Source organism: Nothoprocta perdicaria, unplaced genomic scaffold (genome assembly GCF_003342845.1).
Source record: "Nothoprocta perdicaria isolate Ctin4 unplaced genomic scaffold, notPer1 scaffold_486, whole genome shotgun sequence".
Classification (NCBI taxonomy): Eukaryota; Metazoa; Chordata; class Aves; order Tinamiformes; family Tinamidae; genus Nothoprocta; species Nothoprocta perdicaria.
Window position 1 is genome coordinate 125,909 of NW_020455739.1, and position 20,475 is coordinate 146,383.

The 20,475-nt window shown below is 66.9% G+C and overlaps 1 protein-coding gene across 1 annotated transcript in view; it reads right to left on the minus strand.

Annotated features, from left to right (window-relative positions):
- Window positions 1–20,475, minus strand: part of LRP1 (LDL receptor related protein 1) — a 48,319-nt gene that overhangs the window by 5,082 nt on the left and 22,762 nt on the right. The window contains exons 21-73 of the mRNA XM_026047273.1: window positions 20,253–20,435; window positions 19,814–20,014; window positions 19,477–19,722; window positions 19,037–19,234; window positions 18,312–18,516; window positions 18,064–18,228; window positions 17,620–17,864; window positions 17,248–17,379; window positions 16,937–17,164; window positions 16,653–16,827; window positions 16,443–16,537; window positions 16,217–16,366; window positions 15,623–15,763; window positions 15,414–15,542; window positions 14,704–14,835; window positions 14,416–14,550; window positions 14,214–14,343; window positions 13,858–13,984; window positions 13,565–13,716; window positions 13,356–13,480; window positions 12,788–13,159; window positions 11,598–11,787; window positions 11,081–11,285; window positions 10,404–10,596; window positions 9,820–9,945; window positions 9,601–9,726; window positions 9,344–9,463; window positions 8,680–8,793; window positions 8,251–8,400; window positions 7,775–7,909; window positions 7,422–7,538; window positions 7,163–7,291; window positions 6,944–7,066; window positions 6,689–6,829; window positions 6,432–6,619; window positions 6,053–6,236; window positions 5,843–5,928; window positions 5,447–5,566; window positions 5,183–5,370; window positions 4,501–4,706; window positions 4,106–4,294; window positions 3,836–3,984; window positions 3,478–3,571; window positions 3,168–3,284; window positions 2,960–3,079; window positions 2,550–2,672; window positions 2,179–2,304; window positions 1,983–2,099; window positions 1,427–1,533; window positions 1,181–1,313; window positions 484–603; window positions 225–347; window positions 1–138 (exon numbers count right to left, since the gene is read on the minus strand). Of these exons, the coding sequence (XP_025903058.1) occupies window positions 1–138; window positions 225–347; window positions 484–603; window positions 1,181–1,313; window positions 1,427–1,533; window positions 1,983–2,099; window positions 2,179–2,304; window positions 2,550–2,672; window positions 2,960–3,079; window positions 3,168–3,284; window positions 3,478–3,571; window positions 3,836–3,984; window positions 4,106–4,294; window positions 4,501–4,706; window positions 5,183–5,370; window positions 5,447–5,566; window positions 5,843–5,928; window positions 6,053–6,236; window positions 6,432–6,619; window positions 6,689–6,829; window positions 6,944–7,066; window positions 7,163–7,291; window positions 7,422–7,538; window positions 7,775–7,909; window positions 8,251–8,400; window positions 8,680–8,793; window positions 9,344–9,463; window positions 9,601–9,726; window positions 9,820–9,945; window positions 10,404–10,596; window positions 11,081–11,285; window positions 11,598–11,787; window positions 12,788–13,159; window positions 13,356–13,480; window positions 13,565–13,716; window positions 13,858–13,984; window positions 14,214–14,343; window positions 14,416–14,550; window positions 14,704–14,835; window positions 15,414–15,542; window positions 15,623–15,763; window positions 16,217–16,366; window positions 16,443–16,537; window positions 16,653–16,827; window positions 16,937–17,164; window positions 17,248–17,379; window positions 17,620–17,864; window positions 18,064–18,228; window positions 18,312–18,516; window positions 19,037–19,234; window positions 19,477–19,722; window positions 19,814–20,014; window positions 20,253–20,435 (8,163 nt within the window). The remainder of the gene's footprint in view (window positions 139–224; window positions 348–483; window positions 604–1,180; window positions 1,314–1,426; window positions 1,534–1,982; window positions 2,100–2,178; window positions 2,305–2,549; window positions 2,673–2,959; window positions 3,080–3,167; window positions 3,285–3,477; window positions 3,572–3,835; window positions 3,985–4,105; window positions 4,295–4,500; window positions 4,707–5,182; window positions 5,371–5,446; window positions 5,567–5,842; window positions 5,929–6,052; window positions 6,237–6,431; window positions 6,620–6,688; window positions 6,830–6,943; window positions 7,067–7,162; window positions 7,292–7,421; window positions 7,539–7,774; window positions 7,910–8,250; window positions 8,401–8,679; window positions 8,794–9,343; window positions 9,464–9,600; window positions 9,727–9,819; window positions 9,946–10,403; window positions 10,597–11,080; window positions 11,286–11,597; window positions 11,788–12,787; window positions 13,160–13,355; window positions 13,481–13,564; window positions 13,717–13,857; window positions 13,985–14,213; window positions 14,344–14,415; window positions 14,551–14,703; window positions 14,836–15,413; window positions 15,543–15,622; window positions 15,764–16,216; window positions 16,367–16,442; window positions 16,538–16,652; window positions 16,828–16,936; window positions 17,165–17,247; window positions 17,380–17,619; window positions 17,865–18,063; window positions 18,229–18,311; window positions 18,517–19,036; window positions 19,235–19,476; window positions 19,723–19,813; window positions 20,015–20,252; window positions 20,436–20,475) is intronic.

The window sequence follows — 20,475 nt, forward strand, 5'->3', positions numbered from 1 at the left end:
AGCAGCCGTCCTCGTCGGAGCCGTCGCCGCAGTCGTCGAAGAAGTCGCAGCGGAGGCTGGCGCTGATGCACTTCTTGTTCTCGCACAGGAACTCGTTCTTGTCCTGGCTGCAGCTCCGCGGCTTGGCCGTGGGGGACTCTGCGGGGGGACAGGGCGGTGGGTGTCCCCAAGCCGTCCGGGGGTGGCCAGGAGGGCGCACGGAGGCCCCGGCGGCCTCCACTCACCGCAGTCCTTCTCGTCGGTGTTGTCGCCACAGTTGTCGACGCCGTCGCACTGGCGCCCGATCCACAGGCACACGCGGTCGTTCTTGCAACGGAACGGTCTGTTGGGGGGACACTGGAATTTCACTGCACCGGCAAACAGAAACAAACGGGGACGGTTTGGAAAGGAGGCGCCAGAGCCAGGCGGCCGCGCGCGTCCCGGAGCCGCCGCCGGAGCGCGCCCGCTCCGGAGCACCCCGCGGCAGGAGCCCGGCGCACTCACAGCACTCCTCGGGGTTCTCGTCCGAGTTGTCGCCGCAGTCATCCTCGCCGTCGCATTTCCAGGCCAGCGGCTTGCACAGCGTGTTGTTGCACTGGAACTCGTCCAGCGGGCAGGTGCGCACTGCGGGCGGCAGCGGCGTCAGTGACGCGGCCGCGACGGGGCCAAAGCCGCAATGGGGACACGGTCGCAATGGGGTCGCAGCTGCGACAGGGACACAGCAGCAACGGGGACACGGCCCCAACGGGTTCACAGCCGCAACGGGGCCGCAGCCACAGTGGGGCTGCAGCTGCAATCGGGACACAGCCGGGATGGAACTGCAGCCAGGATGGGGCTGCAGCCGGGATGGAGCCACAGCCGCAACGGAGACGCAGCTGGGACAGAGATGCAGATGGGACGGAGATGCAGCCGGGACTGGGCTGCTGCCACAATGGAACCAAAGCAGGGATGGAGCCGCAGCCAGGACGGGGACACAGCCGGGACGGGGCCGCAGCTGGGACAGAGACGCAGCCGCGATGGGGCTGCAGCCAGGACGGAACCACAGCCGCAACGGACCCGCAGCTGCAGCGGAACCACAGCCCTGATGGACCCACAGCCTCCAACGGAGCCGCAGCCCCGACGGAGCCGCAGCCCCAGTGGACGCGCAGCCCTCGCGGGGTGACAGGAGGCGCGGGGCAGGGAGCAGCGCCGCAGCCATTACCCCCGGTGCCGCAGTTCTCCTCATCGGTGCCATCCATGCAGTCGGCGTCGGCGTCGCAGCGCCAGCGCATGGGGATGCAGTGGCCGTTCTTGCACTGGAACTGGTCGAACTCGCAGCGCGGCGTGCAGTCTTTCTGCAGGGGCGAGGGGCGACGGCTGCAGGGCGGGCGGCGGGGGGCCCGGCGGCCACCCCAAGCGCCCCACAGCAGCAGCAGCAGCACGTGGCACGCAGCCGGGGCCACGCTACCTCGTCGGAGCCGTCCGCGCAGTCGTGGTCGCCGTCGCATTTCCAGCGGCCGGCGATGCAGCGGCCGTTGGCGCAGGAGAACTCGCTCTCGGAGCAGGGCCTGGGAGCTGGCGACAGAGCAGGGGACGGGGCCGTGAGCGGGCGCCCGCACGGCTGCTCCGGCCCCCCGCCCTCACCTCTCTCTTTTTAATCCTACTCGCTTATCTTTCAAGAGGCTCGAGGTGGAATTAAAAAGATGCTGGCAGCGACCTACCTCTGGGCGCCCCATAACGACAGTGTGAAAATGGAGAAAAACATCAGATGAGGTGAAATGGCACAAACTCAAAAGCACGACGTGAAAACAACAGAAAAGCTGCAGGCGCTGGAGGTCGGGGGGGACGGGGAGGGACCCCCGGGTGCCCAGAACCGGCCCAAGGACCCAGAGCTGCTGCGCTCTGGGTCTGGCCAAGGGACCGAGGGGACCTCGCGGCCATCGCATTTGTGCATGGGGGACAATGCAGCCGCGTTGCCCTGGCCCCTGGGGACGCCGAGGGCTGCCCGGCGGGGCGGCACGTACTGCAGCTCTCCTCGTCCGAGTTGTCGCCGCAGTCGTTGTCGTAGTCGCACTGCCAGCGCCCCGGCACGCAGCGGTTGTTCTTGCAGCGGAACTGGTAGGGCTCACAGGTGCGCTCGTCTGCGGGGGGACCGCCGGGTTGGCGCCAGCAGCGCCGCGGGGACACGGGGGCCCCGGGTGTCCCCGGCCCCGCGCTCACCGCACTCCTCCTTGGGCTCGTCGGAGCCGTCGCCGCAGTCGTCCTCCCCGTCGCATTTCCAGCGCGCCGGGATGCACCTGCCCGAGTCTTTGCAGCGGAACTCGTCCACGCCGCACGTCATTTGTGCTGCATGGGGGGGAGCGGGACGTCACCGAGGTGGTGACAGCCAGCTGCACCCCCAGCCCTTGGGGCACCTTCTGCATCGCCCCCGAGCCGGGCGCAGCCATGGGGCAAGAGCCTTGGGTGCTGCTCTCCGGGAAGCAGGGAGCATTGCAACGGGATGTGGCTGCTCCTGCAGCACGTGCAGAGCGCGGGGAGAGGCTGCGGGGGGGCCGTGCAGGAGGCGGGCGAGCCGCGCGCGAGCTGCGTACTGCAGTTGGCGGGTTCGTCCGAGCCGTCCACGCAGTCGTTGTCCCGGTCGCACACCCAGACGCGGGGGATGCAGCGCTTGGTGATGGCGCACTGGAACTGGTTGGGGGCGCAGGTCACCTCCGCTGAAGGGGGACAAGCAGAGTCAGGACGGGGGGGCACAGGGGTCCTGCCCCATCGCTACAGGGTCCCTGGCCACGCTTGGTGACCCGTTCGCTCGAGCAGGGCAGGGCGGAGAGCAACATGACAGCCCCAGAAGACCCTCCCGTCTGCTCCCAGCTGCGGACAGATGGGGAAGATGCAGCAACAAATCCCCATGGCTCCGGGCAGTGCAACCCCATGGCAAAGACGGGAACCGGCCACGGGGCTGCACCCGTGTGCGCCCCTCGTGCCCCCGGCAGCTCCCACGTACGGCAATCCTTCTCGTCCTCGCCGTCGCCGCAGTTGTCCTGCCCGTTGCAGCGGAAGATGCCCGGGATGCAGCGGTTGGTGTTGGTGCATTTGAACTGGCTGGGCAGGCACACGTGGATGTCTGAGGAGGAAGGCGACACGGTCAGGAGCGGGGGACGAAGCGGCCCCATCGCACGGCGCCGGTGCCGCAGCAGGCGGGGGGAACCCACCGCAGTTGGCTTCGTCCGAGTTGTCCTGGCAGTCGTTGTCCCCGTCGCAGATGAAGGCCGGGTTGGTGCAGATGCCCGTGGAGCACTGGAACTGCCCCGGCCGGCACTTGAACTCGGCTGTGGGGAGAGCAGGACGGGCTGAGACAGCCGCTCGCAGCAGCAATTCCAGGGCAAGCCTCGACTTCCCGCTGCGGGGCCCTCGGCCAGGACGGGGCAAGCAGCGCCCGGAGCCGCGGGCCGGCAAGCGGGACCCCCCGTGCCGGGCAGCGCTCGGAGCCCCCCGCCCCGGCCCGGCCATGCCCGCACTCACGGCAGTCCTCGGGCTCATCCGAGCGGTCGCCGCAGTCGTCCTCGGTGTCGCATTTCCACCAGAAAGGGATGCACTTGTCGTTCTTGCAGACAAACTGCGACGGAAAAGCGGCTGGGGAGGCGGTGGGGGACAGGGTGCCCAGACGGGCACCTCGGGGCCAGCCCCGGCCTCAACCCACCCGCTGCCCATGGGAATGGGGCTCCAGAATGGGGACCGGGGGCAGCCCCGGCTCGCCGCGGTCTGCACATGCTGCCGAGGGCCACGGCAGGGAGATGCTGCATGCACCATGGGCGGACGCATGCGGGGAGCTGCACGGCTGCAGCTGCAACGCGGGCAGCGCCAGGAGGGACGCGGGTACCTGGCTGGCCGTGCAGTTGGAGACGCAGGTTTTGCCGTCGCTGCCCAGGTAGAAGTTGGTGGGACAGGCGCACTTGTGCCCCCCGCCCGGGGACAGCAGGCAGAGGTTGCTGCAGCCGCCGTTGTTGCTCTTGCAAGGGTGGTTGGGGACTGGGAGGCGACAGGGAGAGGATTGCAGGTCACACTGGGGAGAAGAGACTCCCCAGTGGGGTAGGAACCCTCCCGTGGCATGGTGGGCATCGCCCAGCACCACCGGAGCGCCGCCGCTCACCGTCAGGCTGGCGGAAGGGGTGGTAGATGTGGATGTCCATGGGACGGTGCAGCGTGCTGATGAGCAGCGTCTTGTTGGCGCCCGTGGTCTTGTGAGCCCGGTTGATGGACTTGGTCTCCCAGTCGGTCCAGTAGATGAAGTCCTCGAAGAGGGTGAGCGCGAAGATGTGCGGGATGTCCTGGCTCAGCACTGCGAGAGGGGGCAGGCGGCCCCTGAGCGGCCGCCCCAGACCCGCACACAGGGCCACGTTCCCCCAGGGCCACCTCGGCCACAGCCAACGTGCTCCCTTGGCCAAGAGGGCTGGGGACAGAGCCCAAGGTCCCGGCTCACGGTACGACACCAAGAGCATGACCTCCTAGAGGGATGGAAGGGGATGGGGGGCCCGGCCCTCTCACCCGTGTGCCGGTTGGAGCCGTCCAGGCTGGCAAATTCAATGTAATCCTCCCGCGCGTCAGCCCAATAAATGCGGCTGTTGATGTAGTCGAGGGTGAGGCCGTTGGGCCACGTTATCTTGGTGTCCACGATGACGCTGCGGTTGGTGCCGTCCATGCCGATCTTCCCAATGAGGGAGTGGTCGCCCCAGTCCGTCCAGTACAAGTAACTGGGGAGGAGAGAAGAGTGGAGGGAGGCTGAGACCAGCCCGAACGGCTGCTTGGCAGGGAAAGGGACAAGGGTGACACGGAGCAGGGGAGGCCTGACAAGTATAGGGCCACCAAGAGTATAAGAGCATAAGTTCATGGAGGGGGAATGGAGGGAGGAAGGGGCCAAGCTCTTCTCAGTGGTGGCCAGGGACAGGACAAGGGGCAGTGGGTGCAAACTGCAACCCAGGCAGCTCCATCTCCATGTGAGGAGGAACCTCTGCACTGTGAGGGTGCCCGAGCCTGGCACAGGCTCGTTGTGGAGGTTCCTGCTCTGGAGGTCTCCCAAACCCACCTGGATGCCACCCTGTGCCCTGTGCTCTGGCAGGATGGTTGGACTAGATGATCTCTAGAGGTCCCTTCCAACCTCAACCACTCCGTGACTCTATGAAGAGCGGCACCGTCCCGGTGGAAGGAGGACGATCCCAAAGGCTCTCACCCATTCTGCACGTCCACCACCAGCGCCCGAGGCTCGCGCAGGCCCGAGTTGACCAGCACGGTGCGGTAGGCGCCGTTGAGCTTCGACACCTCGATGGTGTCCCGGCCCTTGTCGCACCAGTAGAGGTTGCCGCCCACCCAGTCCACGGCCAGCCCGTCGGGGTTGCTGAGACCCGTGCGGTGCAGAACCTGCGGGCACGACACGGGCATCGTGCCCCGGGCCCTGCGGCTCCAGGGGGGCAGCCGGGACGGGGCCCCGTCCCACCTGCACGTTGCTCCCGTTGATGTGCATGCGGCGGATCATGCTGCCCTGCGTGGTGACGTCCGTCCAGTAGATCATCTGCTCGCGGTAGTCAAAATCCAGGGCCACGGCGTTGTTCAGGCCCTGCAGGAGGAGGGAGAAGCTCTGAAGCGGCCTCTCTCGTTATAGGGTTCAGAGCCCTGCAACGCGTGGACGTGGAGACGCTGCCCTATAAGGGTCAGCTCCCAAGGAGCTGCTGTTTACACAGGACCCGGTGGGTATTTATAGGGAGAGCTGCTGTTTATACAGGAGCCATCGTCCGCGTCCGCAGCCAAGAGCCCACGTCACGTCCCCGCTTCCGACGGCGCCGGCTTCAGCCCGGGTCCTGGCACCACCCCGGGACAGCCCTGCTGCCCCTACCTGCTTGAGCAGGGTGTAGTTGGAGCCGTCCAGGTTGAGCTTCCTCAGGTAGTACCGGTTGGCAAAGATGAGGAAGGGCTCTTCGTCTGCAGGGGAGGAAGCATCGGAGCGGGCTGTGGGCAAAGCCCTTGTGCCCAGCAGCACCCGCGCCAGGACGCCAGCGTGTCCCATGGGGAGCCTCGCGCGGGGCCCCAGGAGCCGGGCTCTCACCCGTGACCGCTTTGCAGCTGGTGGGGTTGTCAGGCTTGAGCTTGTAGCCCTCTACGCAGAGGCACTTGAAGCTGCCCAGGGTGTTGATGCACTTCTGGCTGCAGGGGTAGGTGGTGGAGCACTCATCCACGTCCACACACGTCTTCCCGTCATCCTTGAGGCGGAAGCCCGGACGGCATCTGCACTGCAGGAGGCAACCAGGGCTGTCAGATGCATCCGGGGACGGTCACCCGGCCCGACAATGTCACCCGGCCTGACAATGTCACCCGGCCCGACAACATCACCACAGCCTGAGCGGGCTCCGGGGGCTGGCAGCTTGTGCAGGAATCAGCCGGGAGCGTCCGCACGTGCTGTCCTGGTAGCCAGAGCGGGCCCCTACCTTGTACCCGATCTTGAGGTCCTCGCACTCCTGCGAGCAGCCGCTGAGCTTCTTGTTGAGGCACTCGTTGATGAAGCAGTTGAGCTCGTCGGAGCCGTCGCCGCAGTCGTCGTTGTTGTTGCACAGCAGGGCCTCGGGGACGCACTTGCCGCTCTTGCACAGGAAGAACGAGTCGTTGCATTTGCTCTCTGTGGGGGGACGAGGGGTCAGGGCCGCCCGGCGCGCAGCTCCCGGCCCCCCCGCGGCCCCGCGGCTACCGGGGCTGCTGCACCGCGGGTTCTTGGGCGCCTCGTCCGAGTGGTCGTGGCAGTCGAACTCGCCGTCGCATTCCCACTGGCGGTTGCTGAGGCAGCGGCCGTTGGCGCAGCGAAACTCGTGGGGGCCGCATGTGGGGTACTCTGCAGGGGGGGGCAGCATCTCTGCACCCCCCGCATGCAAACCGCCCCCCGCCCAGGTGCCCTCTGCCAGCACCCAGGGCCGACGTCCCCTCCGACACCTGCCCCGGCACCCACCACATTCGAGGGACTCGTCGGAGCCGTCGCCGCAGTCGTCGTCGTGGTCGCACACGAAGTGCTTGGGGATGCACTGCCGGTTGCCGCACATGAACTCCCGCTCGTCGCACGTGTTGTTGTACACTGCGAGGGACAACAACAACAACAACGCCGCCGTCACCCCGCCGTGGTGCCAGCGCCGTCCCCCGCTGCCGCCCGCTCCCGCCCGGCGGCACTCACGGCAGCCGGCGGCCAGCGTCTCGTCGGCGCCGTCCGCGCAGTCCTTGTCGCCGTCGCAGAGCCAGCGCTCCGGCACGCACACGTAGGTGCCGGGGCACTGGAAGGAGCCGGCGCTGCAGGTGGTCAGACCTGCAGCAGGGACAGGCAGGGGCTGCCACCCAAGCTGCAGGACCCAAGGGACCGGCCAGGGAGAGAGGTGGGGAAGCAGGAGCCGGGGGGGAGCTGGGGGGCAGCGGGGGACGGGCTGGAGGCGACTCACGGCAGCGACTGTCCTCGTCGGAGCCGTCGCCGCAGTCGTCGGCGCCGTCGCACACCCACAGCTTGGAGATGCAGCGGTGGTTGTTGCATTCGAACTGCACCGGGTAGCAGAACTTGTCTGCGGGGAAGAGGAGGAGGAGGAGGTCAGGGCTGGGCTGCACAGAGGAAGGGCGAAGGAGAAACCAAGCAAGAAAAGCTGCAAAAAGCCCCCAAAACAACCGCCCCTGCAGGCACATGCACCAAGCAGCCAACACAGAGGACATCGCCCCCGGCCGCAGGCGAAAGCTCCCGCGGGCGGATGGAGACGCGCGTCCCCGCGCAGCGCTGCCGGCGCCGGGCCCTGGCTCTCCCCACCCTGCCGCTCACTGCAGTGCGTCTCGTCTTCGCCGTTCTCGCAGTCGTCCTCCTTGTCGCACGTCCAGGTCATGGGGATGCACCTCCCGCTCGGACACGCGAAGTAGTTGGCCGGGCACTTGGGCTTCCTCCCGCCTGCTCGGAGAGGAAACGGGGTCACTGAGGACGTGACACCGATGCAGCCCGTGACACCCGTGCAGCCCGTGACACCGGTGCAGCTCGTGACCCCGGTGCAGCTCGTGACCCCGGTGCAGCTCGTGACCCCGGTGCAGCTTCATGACACCGGTGCAGCCCGTGACACTGGTGCAGCCCATCCACATCCGTGTCTCAAACACCCCTCGGTGGGCAGGGACATCCCTCCCTCTGCCCGGGAGCAGCATTCCCGGCACTGGGAAGCAAGGGGATTCCTGCGGGCAGTGTCCCGAACATCCCCACGGCAGCGCAGACCCCGGCCCGGCGCCCGCGCCCGCTCTCACCGGGGCAGTTGCGCTCATCCGAGTAGTCGCCGCAGTCGTTGGCGCCGTCGCACACCCAGCTGGGCGCATAGCACAGCGACGTGTGCTCGCACTTCTGGAACGTGGTGCCCTTCACCCCCAGCCTGAAGTAGCTGCTGCAGTCGGTGGCAGCTGCGAGGAGGCAGAGCAGAGACCGCGGGGATGGGCACGGCGCCCTGCGGGCAGCACCAGCCCTCGCGCTCCCGCTGGCCGCCCTGCCCACTCCACCCTGGCTCATCCCCACGTCTCTATAGTCCCCGTGCTGGGGACACCCATTTCCTCGCTATTTGCTCCTGACGAGCCACCACACAGGTGGCAACGCGGTGCCACTGGTGGCACCCGAGCAAGGCGAGTCCCGCCGCGAGCTGGAGGGCACGGCGCTGCGCACGGGGCGCTGCCCGGGCCACTCACTGCAGTTCATCTCGTCGGACGCGTCCTCGCAGTCGATGAACTGGTTGCAGCGGCTCGAGTTGCCGATGCAGCTCCCGTCCCGGCAGCGGAACTCGGTGGCAGCGCAGCTCGTTTCTGCAAGGGGGAATGGCTGAGATGAGGCCACCGCGAGCCACCGTGTCCCCTGCGTGTGCCCTGCCCAGCCTCGTGTCCCAGCCCTGTGTCCTCCTCCCGACTCGCTCCTCTCTCAGCCTCCTGGGTTTTGCCCGAGCTCCTCGGCTGGGGCTCGTGCTGGCGCTCAGATGCTCCCGAGCTGCTCAGGGCCTTTGGACACAGCTCTGCCGGAGCCACCTCCGTGGGATGTTGCCCTGGGAGGTGCTGGATGCCCCTCTCCTGGGAAGCAGCAGCACCGACGTGGCACCTTGTGCTCTTCCTGGGCATTACACCAGGTATTTAAATCGCTCTAACGAGCTCTGCTTGCAGCCCTGCCCTTCCCGGGCGCTTCCCTGCTCCCAGGCAGTGAGTTTTAAGGAGCCGGCGCAGGGAACACACAGCGCTGCCCGGGTTTAACCTTGGTTTAGCCGGGTTTAACCCCGGCTCCGCTTTGCTCCCGCCGAGCCGCAGGGAGGACGTCCCCGTCCCCGTGCGTGCGCGAGGGCTGGCGCGGCGCCCGGCGGCCGCTTACTGTTGCAGGGCACTTCGTCCGAGTTGTCCCCGCAGTCGTCCACGCCGTTGCACCAGTAGTGGCTGGCGACGCAGCGGCCGTTCATGCAGTGCAGGTAGCCCTTCTTGCACTTGCGGCTGCCTGCAAGACAGGGGGTAAGGGGAAGACGAGAGCAGGGTGAGGGGCTCGGCTCCTCACGGACCCCTCGGGAGCAGCAAAACGGCCCAGAGCAGATGGGGAAAGCAGGGCTGTGCCGGCAGCAAGAGGAGGAACCTTACTGCAGTAGGACTGCTTCTCGTCCGACTTGTCCTTGCAGTGGGCGACGCCGTCGCACGTGCGGCTGAAGTCGATGCAGTCGCCGTTGCCGCACTCGAACTCGTGCACGTTGCAGGTGGAATTGAGCGCTGCAGGGCGGAGGAAGGAGGTCGGCTCTGCCCGGAGCCCTCAGGGCACCCCCCAGGCGCCCCGTTGTCCCCCCGCGTGGCTGCCCCCCCGACCTTTGCAGGTGAAGTCCTCCTGCAGGACGCGCTCGCCGCGGCACGAGCAGTTGACCTGGCTCTTGGGCGTGAGCAGGCAGAGGTCCTGGCAGCCGCCGTTGTTCACTCTGCAGGGGGACAGCTCGCCTGCGAGGGACGGAGAGTGGCACCTGAGCACCCCCGTGCGCCCCTGTCCCCCTGCCAAGGGGGCACGATGGGCAGCAGGCGCTTGGGGACATCGACCTCCTCGGGCTGCATAGGGAGGATGCCCTGGGAAGAGCCCGAACTCCATAAGGAGGATGTCCTGGAACTGCCCAAACTAAGGAGGATGCCCTGAGAACAGCCCAAAATCCATAAGGAGGACACCCTAGGAAGAGCCCAAACTCCATAAGGAGGATGCCCTGGGAACGGCCCGAACTCCATAGGGAGGATGCCCTGGGATACCCTGCAGCCAAACTCCATGTCCCCCAGCTGCAGATGGGCCAGAAGAGCCAGAGCTGCTTGGCAGGGGATGGAGGAGGCCCTGGAGGAGGCCGAGCAGAGGCCAGGAGGAGGCCGGGCAGGGCGGGGATGTGCGGAGCGGGCGCTCGGGCTGCCCTCCTTACAGCTGTCGGTGTCGTTGGCCACGGCGATGATGCCCATGGGCTGCTGGGGGATGTCGACGCGCAGCAGCTTCATGTCGGTGCCCACGTACTTGTTGGCTCGCTGCACCGCCCTGCGCACCCAGTCCGTCCAGAAGATGTAGTCGCCGTAGACGGCCAGGCCAAAGGGGTGCACGGGCTCCGATTTCAGGATCACCTGGCGGGTGTTGGGGAACACCCAACCGTGAGCACCGGGGACCTGGGCACTACCCCAAAGAGCTCCACACAGTCACAGGGTGGTTGAGGTTGCCCATCGTGGAAGTCGAGGGCAAACACGGAGCAAAGTTGGCTGCTGTTGCACCTCACTTGGAGCACAGAATCACAGAGTGGTTGAGGTTGGAAGGGACCTCTAGGGATCATCCAGTCCAACCTTCCTGCTCCAGCAGGGACAACCAGAGCACGGGGCACAGGGTGGCACCCAGGTGGATTTGGGAGACCTCCAGAGCAGGAGCCTCCCCAGCCTCCCTGGGCAGCCTGTGCCAGGGCTCGGGCACCCTCACAATAAAAGAGTTCCCATCCCGAGGGAAACTTGACCTCCCTTTGCTGCAGGAACAGCTCTGCCCTCTCCAGCCGCAACCCCTCTGCTTCGCCCAGGCCAGCTGTGGCCTCCAGGCCCTCCCTTGTGTCCCCCCTCAACTCACATGGCGGTGGGAGCCATCGTACTCGCAGCGCTCGATCTTGTCCAGCGTGGCATCCGAGAAGTAGATCTTCTCGGCCTTGTGGTCGATGGCCAGTCCGTTGGGCGTCCGGATGTCCTGGTCTATGATGATGAGGACGTTGGCACCGGACAGTGTGGCCCGCATGATGCTGGGGTGCTGCTCGTTCCAGTTGGTCCAGAACATGAGGCTGGAAGGGAAAAAGACACCAGATGCCTTTGAGAACCCAATTCTCCCCAGGTGTGTTGGATCCCACCTTCCAGCCACTGGCAGACGGTGGTGGACAACCCCCTTGCTGCTGTTTCCAGGGGCTTTGGGACACATAGGCCACTGTCCCCTGTACGACGGGGACAAACGAGGCAGTCGGGAAAGGTGGCAGCCCATGGTTGGCAGCCCATGGTACCCACTGGCCCAAGAAGGGGATGGGGTTGGGTCTCCCTCTGCTTCCTGCAGTCCCAGGAGGGCCGTGGGGACACGGGGCTCTGTCCCACAGGACACTCACTTCTGGCACTCGTCCAGCACGAAGGCGCGCGGGTGGTCGTCCCCGGACATGGTGATCACGGTCTCCCTCTCGAAGGCGCCCAGGCGGCTCTGGTCCACGGTGTGGCGCGTGATGGTGGACGTGGTGTAGCTGGTCCAGTAGAGCGTGTCCCAGCCGCGGTGGTAGGCGAGGCCTTCCACGGAGCCCACGTCTGTGGGACGAGGGGACATGGGTGACATCCGGATCCCCCTGCGATCCTCCCGGGATCCTCCCTCGCTCCTGCTGGGCATCCTGGCACCCCAAGGTCCCCATTGGAGGGACCCCAAGTCCCCTTGCACCGGCCTGGGAGCGCCACCTGCTCGCTCCTCCTTCCTCCCCCGTTAACGATCAACAACGGCTTTAACGAAGCGGCTGCGAGGGACAGCAGCCGCTCTCCCGATCTCGGCAAGAAAGGCGACGTCCGGAGCCAGATGTAAACACGCTCATCAGTGAGTGCCTTGATGGCATTGGAGGTTCTCCCTAGGGACACGCGGCCTTCCCAGCAGCTGCAGGAGCCAATAAACCCAAGCAAGGGCCTAGCCCGGACTCTGAGGGCCCGTCTTGGAAGTTGAGGGCAAACACGGAGCAAAGTTGGCTGCTGTTGCACCTCACTTGGAGCACAGAATCACAGAATGGTTGAGGTTGGAAGGGACCTCTAGGGATCATCCAGTCCAACCTTCCTGCTCCAGCAGGGACACCCACAGCACGGGGCGCCCAGTCCATCCAGGTGGGTTTGGGGATCTCCAGAGCAGGAGCCTCCCTGGGCAGCCTGTGCCAGGGCTCGGGCACCCTCACACCAAACAAGTTCCTCCTCACATGGACATGGAGCTGCCTGGGTCACAGTTTGCACCCACTGCCCCTTGTCCTGTCCCTGGCCACCACTGAGAAGAGCTTGGCCCCTTCCTCCCTCCATTCCCCCTCCATGAACTTATCCAGGTTGACCAAATCCCCTCTCAGCCTTCCCTTCTCCAGGCTAAGCAGACCCATCTTGCTCAGCACGATGCACCCCAGGGTGCTGCCCCACGCGGGCTCTGCCCCTCTTGGGCTGTTGGAGACCCCATAAGGGTGGCAGTGGAGCCCAAACGCCCCCCAGGAGCAATAGGGAAGGGAAGGAAAGACGGAGTGAGGAGAAGGGGATGTGGGGCCGGGGAGGCGCATGGAGCGGCACTCACTCTCCACGATGGTCCTGCGCCCCGTGCCGTCGTCGTTGATCTGCTGGATGTTGCCGAAGTGGATGTCGCTGTAGAAGATGCGGTTGCTGCCCTTGGAGCCGTAGCGGTAGTCGAAGGCGAGCGCGATGACGTTCTTCATGTGCTCCGCGTCCTCGAAGGGCTTCACGGGCGCGTTGAGGTTGGTCTCGTCCGACAGGTGGATGCTCTTGAGGATGGTGCGCTCCGAGTAGAGCAGGTAGCCGTCGTAGTCGCGGCAGGCGGCGCCGTCCTCGGCGAGCAGCCCGTGGGCGCAGGCGCACGTGCGCTGCGCGCCGCCGCGGAACAGGCACAGCTGCTGGCAGCCGCCGTTGTTGCGGGCGCACACGTTGGTGCCTGCAGCGGAAGAGAGGCCGCATTCAGCGCGCCCCATCGGCCCCCCGTTATTCCCGGAGGAAGCAGGTGAAGGAGAGGGCTCATCCCGCGCATGACGTGGCCCTTTCATGAGGACACAGTGGCCCGTTTGTCCCCTGGGCTTTCCGCGCGCATCTGGTGGCGGCAGGGACGGCCGCGTCGCTGCGCTCGTCCCTACCCTTCTGCCTGGCGCGGTTGAACACTTTGATGTCCTTCAGCTGCACGCCGATGCCCGTGCGCAGCGACACCGACTCCGTGGCGTTGTCCTTGCTGCCCCTCTTGATGGAGCCGTTCGCGTGGGTGCTGCGTGACCACGGAGCCGCTGAGCCCCCGTCCCCGCCAGGCCCCGTGCGCGGGCCACCCTCCCAGCGGCGCGCGGCACCGTACCGGTCGCTCCAGTAAATGTAGTCCTCGAAGACGGACACCGAGAACATGTCCATGTTGTTGCTGGCCAGGACGACCTCCCGGTTCTCGCCGCTCTCCAGGTCGATGCGCTCGATCTTGTCGGTGCGCGCGTCGCACCAGTAGAGCTTCCCATCCTGAGGGCCGGCCAAGGGGCCGAGTGAGCGGCGCGCGGCCCCGCGAGCCCTGGCCGGGCATCCTCACGCCACAGGGGACACTCGGAACCCGAACGGGGGGTTGTGGTCCCCTCCAAGGCCCCACGGAGGGCCCTGCTCTACCTCGTAGTCCACGGAGATGCCGTTGGGCCAACTGATGCTGACGTTGACCAGCACCATCCTCTCGGTGCCATCCAGGCGGGAGCGCTCGATGCGCGGGTACTGTCCCCACTCCGTCCAGAAGAGATAGCTGCGAGGGAGGAGCGCAGCATGCACAGAGCTGCCCCGCAGCCCGGCCTTGGCGGGGGACAAACGGGAGCTCCCCGGCAAGCCAAGGAGAGCTGGGACTCCCGACAGCGGGGCTGAGAAAGGGGGTGTCCCCAGGGGCTGCTTTGGGCGCCCCGGCCTGTCCCTTGCAGGAGCAGGGAGGATGGAGAGGCCGGTGGCAGTGCCGGTGCCGGCTCCGCGCGGATCCTCACCCCTTCTCCGGGTGCACCGTGATGGCGCGCGGCTTGTCCAGCCCCTGCGAGATCACCACGTAGCGGAAGGAGCCGTTGAGCCTGGCCACCTCGATGACGTCGAAGCCCTGGTCGGTCCAGTAGATGTTCCCTGGGGACGGCGGAGCGGTGAGGACCCCAGCGAGCCCCGGGGAAGCTCCGCGCGGAGGAGCCCCGTGGCCACCTGCGATCCAGTCCACGGCGATGCCCTCCACCCGGCCGATGCCGTTGGTGACCACGTCCTCTCGCCACGTCTGGTCCCGCTTGGCCCGGCTGATGGTGCTCAGCCCCATGTCCACCCAGTAAATGGTGTCGTTCTCTAGGAGGGGACAGGCCAGAGCGCTCCGGTTAACCACCGGCTCCGCCACAATCGGCGCCGAGCCCTGGGAGCAGCTCCCGCATTCCCACACTCCCTCCTCGTCTCCCGCTCCAATGGCCAAGCCGGGTGTCCCGGTTCCCACCCGGCGGTCACCTGCGTGGAAGTCGATCCCCACGGCGAGGGAGGTACCGGACACGGGCACCAGCGCGTCCGACTTGTCGTTGGGGTCCAGGGGGATGCCGCGGATGCCCTCATGCACCGAGTACAGCAGGAAGGAGCCGACACCTGCACAAGAGGCACACGGACCCTCGAGCCCCGCGTTGCCCCCCGGGGGCCTCAGGGACAGCCCTGGCCCCGGGAAACTGGGAAGAGCCTCAGGCCGGAGCGATGGGCGAGGGCCAGACCCGGAGCTGCTGCAGGAGCCCAATGCGGATCTACCCGGGGGGCTATCGGGGGCTGCTGGGGGTCTGTGACACATGGGGACACAGTGGGGCAGCTGCCTTGGCCCCGTTCCGCCCGCCCTCGCCCGCTCCCGGGCGCACACAAAAGCTCCGCGCCGCATTTGGGTCAGGGCGGCGCTTGTTATTCAGGCCCTGCCCTGACCCAGATGGTGCTGCAGCTCTGCCAGCGCCGTCCAAAAATACTCGGAACACTTTGCACATAAACAGCCATTGAGAAAGGCCCCGCCGGTGAGCGGGAGGAAAAGGGGGGGCTCTTCCCTCCCCAGGGGACAGCAGCGGGTCAGGCAGCGCGGCGGGAATCGCGGGGCAAATGGGGCGCCCGGGAGAGAGCAGGGAGCATCCGCAGAGCCGGGGGCCGTGGGAGCGTGGCGCAGGCTCCGTCCCCGTGGCGCGGGGTCTCACCCTCGCACGACTGCTGGCCGCTCTTGAGGCTGTAGCCGGCGGTGCACATGCAGGAGCGGGAGCTCTCCGACGTGGGCAGGCAGAGCTGCGAGCAGTCGCCGTTGTTCACGCTGCACGGGTTGGTTCCGGCTGCGCCGAGGGGAGGGAAGCGTCAGCGGCGGCCGGGGGGACCGCGGACCCCCGGGAGCGGCGGCGGCGCAGGCGCCTACCCTGCTGGATGCTCTCGTCGTACACCTTCATGTGCATGACCAGCGTGGTGCTGTTGCGCAGCACCGTCACCTCCGTGCCGTCCTTCTTGTTGCACGTGCCCATCCTCTCCGAGGCCTGGTCGGCCCACCAGAGCTTGTCACCTGCGCGGGAGGAGGACGGGACACGTGGCAGCTTCTCCACCCTCCTTCCACCCCGGTCGCTTGTCTCCCGTCCGTCCCAGGGGGGACACACGTGCAATGGCCGGGGGGACACGCAATGGCCTGGGGGACGTGCAATGGCCTGCAAGACGTGCAATGGTCTGGGGGACGTGCAATGGTCTCAGGGACGTGCAATGGTCTGGGATGTGCAACGGCCTATGGGACATGCAATGGCCTGGGATGTGCGATGGCCTGCGGGACATGCAATGGCCTGCAAGACGTGCAATGGTCTGGGGGACGTGCAATGGTCTGGGATGTGCAACGGCCTGCGGGACGTGCAACGGCCTGCGGGACGTGCAATGTCCCAGGAGCAGGAGGTGCCATCCCCTCCTGCAGCTCAGAGGGCAGCGAGGGCTCCAAGCGAAGGGCAGCACCTCTGTGGCACCCTGTTCTCACCCATGATGGCCAGCGCCGTGGCCTTGCTCAGCTGGCTCTTGGCCGCCTCCAGCACCTCCAAGCCGCTGCCGTCCAGGTTGCACCGGTTAATGGTGCCGTTGCCGGAGCTGATCCAGTAGAGTTTGCTCTCGGGGTAGTCGATGGCCAGTCCTGCAAGGCAAGGGGCTGTCAGCGGCCGGTCCCGGTGCCAAGGAGCTGGGCATGGGGTGCCAGGGCACGGCCGTACCGACGGGGCCCTTCTGGTTGCTGAACAGGAGGGTGCGGTTGCTGCCATCCATGTTGGCCACGCTGATGTTGTCCCCGTCCGTCCAGTAGAGCTTCCTGCAGGAGCAGGGTGAGCGCAGGGGGTGAGAACCCCCCTCCTCAGCTCCGCACATGCTCTCCTACTCGGTGCATGGCCATGCAGCACCAAATGCAGCACCCATAGGACACTTACCCTTGCAGTGGGTGAACCACCAAGCAGTGGGGCTTGTCCAGCCCCTGGATCACGGCGTTCTTGAAGGAGCCGTCCAGCCGCGCAACGTTGATCTGCTTCTTGTTGGCATCGTAGCTGGTCCAGAAGAGGTTCCTGGACACCCAGTCCACGGAGAGGCCGTGCGCGTTGGGCAGGTCTGCAAGAAGGGAGACTCAATAGTTGTGGGGCCACCACAGCGGCCACTGTCACCCACACCACGTGCCAGGGACAGCGAGGAGGGCAGAGGGGGCTTCGTCCCTGCCCACCTGCAGAGACCACGGTCTCCACGCCGGTGCCGTTGATGAAGGCTCGCTTGATGGTCTGCGTGCGCACGTCGGACCAGTAGATGCGCTGCTCCAAGGCGTCGTAGTCGACCACGGTGACGTTGTCGATGTCGGGCACCGTGAAGGAGATGATGTAGTTGTAGTAGGGGTTGTCGATGTCCACGCCGCGGATCTCCATCTGCCGCGCGTACAGCAGGAACTTCTTAAACTCTGGGGAGAAGTGGCGAGATGGGGCAGTCGCGCGAGCTCGCCCGGAGCTCCCCGGTGCCGCAGCGCCCGCCGCCCCCTCCTACCGTAGCAGGTCGTGTTGTCCTTGTCCAGCTTCATGAGGTGGGGACAGGCGCAGGACAGCGAGCGGTTGTAGTTGATGAGGCAGAGGTGGGAGCAGGGCCCTTTGCCCCCGTTGGCCTCGCAGGGGTTGGGTGCTGTGTTTGGGGGGGGACCCTCAGTGGTGGCCACAGCCAGCTTGCTCTGGGGGACACCCCGGGCACCGGCGGAGCCACCGTGGGTCCCCATCAGCCCAGGGCTGCCCCTGCACGGGGGCTGCTTTTAGTGAACCTTGGTGCAACTTTAACGAACAACTCGCCCGCATCGAAGCGAACAGACGTGAGCGTCGTGTCCCCCCATGCCACCCCGTGCCACCCCCAGCCTGCTGCGGGCCTCACCCAGCGGCTGCCGGGACGGGTGGTAGACCTGCAGGTCGAAGGGCTGCGTGTTGGTCCTCTGCACCACGGTGACGTTGTGGCCCGTCCACTTGTTGGCCTTGGCCAGCGTGTTGGTGCGCCAGTCGGTCCAGTAGACCTCGCCGCCGTAGAGGGTGACGGCGAAGGGGTGCGACAAGTACTCGTGGCCCCGCAGCACCTCGATGTGGCCCGTGCCGTCGTACAGGGCCGAGTAGATGGCATCCGACCTGCGTGACGAGGTGGGGATGAGCGGTGAGACCGGCGCCCGTGGGGAGGTCCCCGCTGCCCCACACGGTTCCTCCAGAAGCTGGAGGACCCCGGAGAGCGGTTGGAGCGGCCGCGGGCACCATCGGAGAGCCGTAATCAAGGAGCTCAGGGGACCCCGGAGCGGGAGGGCCGGGCGCAGGGTCCCGAGGGCTGCGCTACCTGGCGTCGATCCAGAGGATGCGCTTCTCCAGGTAGTCGACGGTGAGCCCGTTGGGCCAGCCGCCCGAGCCCGTCTCCTTGTGGATGGTGCGCCGGCCGGCGCCGCTCATGGAGGCGGCCTCGATGCGGGGCAGGCTGGCGTCCCAGTCGGTCCAGAAGAGGATCCTGCGGGAGCGGCAGCGCGGAGCTCGGGGCGGGCTCGCCTCGGGGACCCACGGGGTCCCTACGGACACCCGCTCTCGCCTTACCCGTAGCGGGGGTCCAGGGCGATGGCGCGCGGGTGCTCGATGTCGCCCGCCAGCAGCGTGGTCCTCATGGTGCCGTCCAGCTTGGCCACCTCGATCTGGTCCAGGTTGCTCTCCACCCAGTAGATGTTGCCGGCGATCCAGTCGACGGCCAGGCCCTCGGGGGTGGCCAGCCCGTACTGAATGACCACCTCGAAGCTGGTGAGGGCTGTGGAGCGGCGCGGGCGGCATCACCGCTCGTCCAGGACGGGGGGCACCCGGCCCCACGCGGTGACAGCGAAGGAGCCCGGGCGAGATCAGCGTCTCCCCAAAATGCAGCCCAAGCATCACCCCAAAACGCAGCCCCAACATCTGCCCTAAACGCAACCCCAGCGTCTCCCCTAAATGCAGCCCCAGCATCACCCCAAAATGCAGCCCCACCATCGCCCCAAAACGCAGCCCCACCATCGCCCCAAAACACAGCCCGCACCCCACAGGGCTCAGCCCTTCCCATGCACCAGACAGAGTCCCCAGGTCCCCCGGCTGCAGGGCCACGGTGCCACGTGGGGCTTCGTGCCCCCAGCTGCCATACCCCATAGGGAAGGGGTGGGAATGCTAACTAACACCCCCATAACGAGCTAATTACCACCCCCGCAACGAGCTGCCTCGGAGAGCAGAAAGGCACCGTTCCGGGGCTGCCCAGGGGTCCCCGTCTCGCAGCCTGTCCCAAAGGCCCCCCGGGCGCTCACCGCCGTTCTCCAGCAGCTTGCCCCGGTAGATCTTGTCCTCCACCACGTCGGTCCAGTAGAGCGAGCTCTGGTTGAGGTGGAAGTCGAGGGCGATGGTGTTGCGCAGGCCGGGCACCAGCACGCTGTAGTCGCCCCGCTGCAGGTCGATGCGGCGGATCTCGTGCCGGTTGGAGAAGATGATGAAGGGCTTGAAGGGGTCTGGGGGTGAAGGGCAGCGTGAGGGCAGGGGCAGGACCTACGTCCTCCCGTCCCACAGGGGTGTCCCTAGTGCCATCCACAGCCCTGGCATCACCTCTCCCAACGCTGAGGACAACCTGTGTGGCCAGAGCCCCCGAGGAGGACGAGCGCGGGCACCGTCACAACCCACGCGAGCCTCCTGCCCCACGGGCGCCCTCGCCACGCGCGCTGTCCCCGGCCCGCGCCGCAGCGTCCCCACGCACCCAGGCTGCGGCAGCTCTCGCCGTCGGCCTCCAGCATCCAGCCCTCGTAGCAGGAGCACTTGACGTTGTACTTGTCCTGCTCGCACTTCTGGCTGCACTTGAGGTGCTTGGCGCAGTAGCTCTGGATCTGGCAGGTCCTGTTGTCGGCGCCCAGCTCCATGCCCAGCGGGCACGAGCACACGATGCCCTCGCCGGGCGCCACGCTGCAGTTGTGGCTGCAGCCGCCGTTATTCAGGGAACACTGGTCTGCAGGGCAGAGCCGCGAGGACCTCAGTGTCCCCTGTCCATGAGTGTCCCCCGTCCCCCCGTGGGGACGGGCGCGCGGCGCGGCGCTCACCGCAGAGCTCGCCCTCGTCGGAGCCGTCGCCGCAGTCGTCGGTGCCGTCGCAGAGCTTCTCGGGCGGCAGGCACACCGAGGTGCTGTTGGCGCACGGGTGCGAGGGCGCCTTGCACGCCAGCGACTCGCAGTTCTCCTCGTCCGAGTTGTCCTCGCAGTCGCTGTCGCCGTCGCACACCCAGGCCTTGCTGATGCAGCGGGCTGGCACAAGTCAGACACCAAAAATAAACGTCACGTCCCTCGCAAGCGTCCTCGGAGCCGGTGCTACCGCAAGGGACTTGATTTTGCCCCCAAACTAAAAACACTCATTTTCAAATCTAAAAGTTGCCCTAAATTCTGTTTCTTGCAACCCAGACATCGGGGTCCATCAGCACCAGGGTTGCGCAGGGCCCCGCGCTCCCCACTGTCCCCATCCCGTCCCCCCAGGCTCCGGTGCCACCTGAGTCCTTGCAGCCGAACTTGACGTTGGGGTCGCACACGTGGGTGACGCCCTCGCAGTTCTTCTCATCGCTGGAGTCCATGCAGTCGGTGTCGCCGTCGCAGCGCCAGCGCATGGGGATGCAGAGCCCGTCCAGGCGGCACTGGAACTCGTCCGTGTGGCAGCCCCCGGGCGGGCGCGTGGCTGTCACCGGCGGGGACGGAGGCGGCGCGTGAGCCGCGCG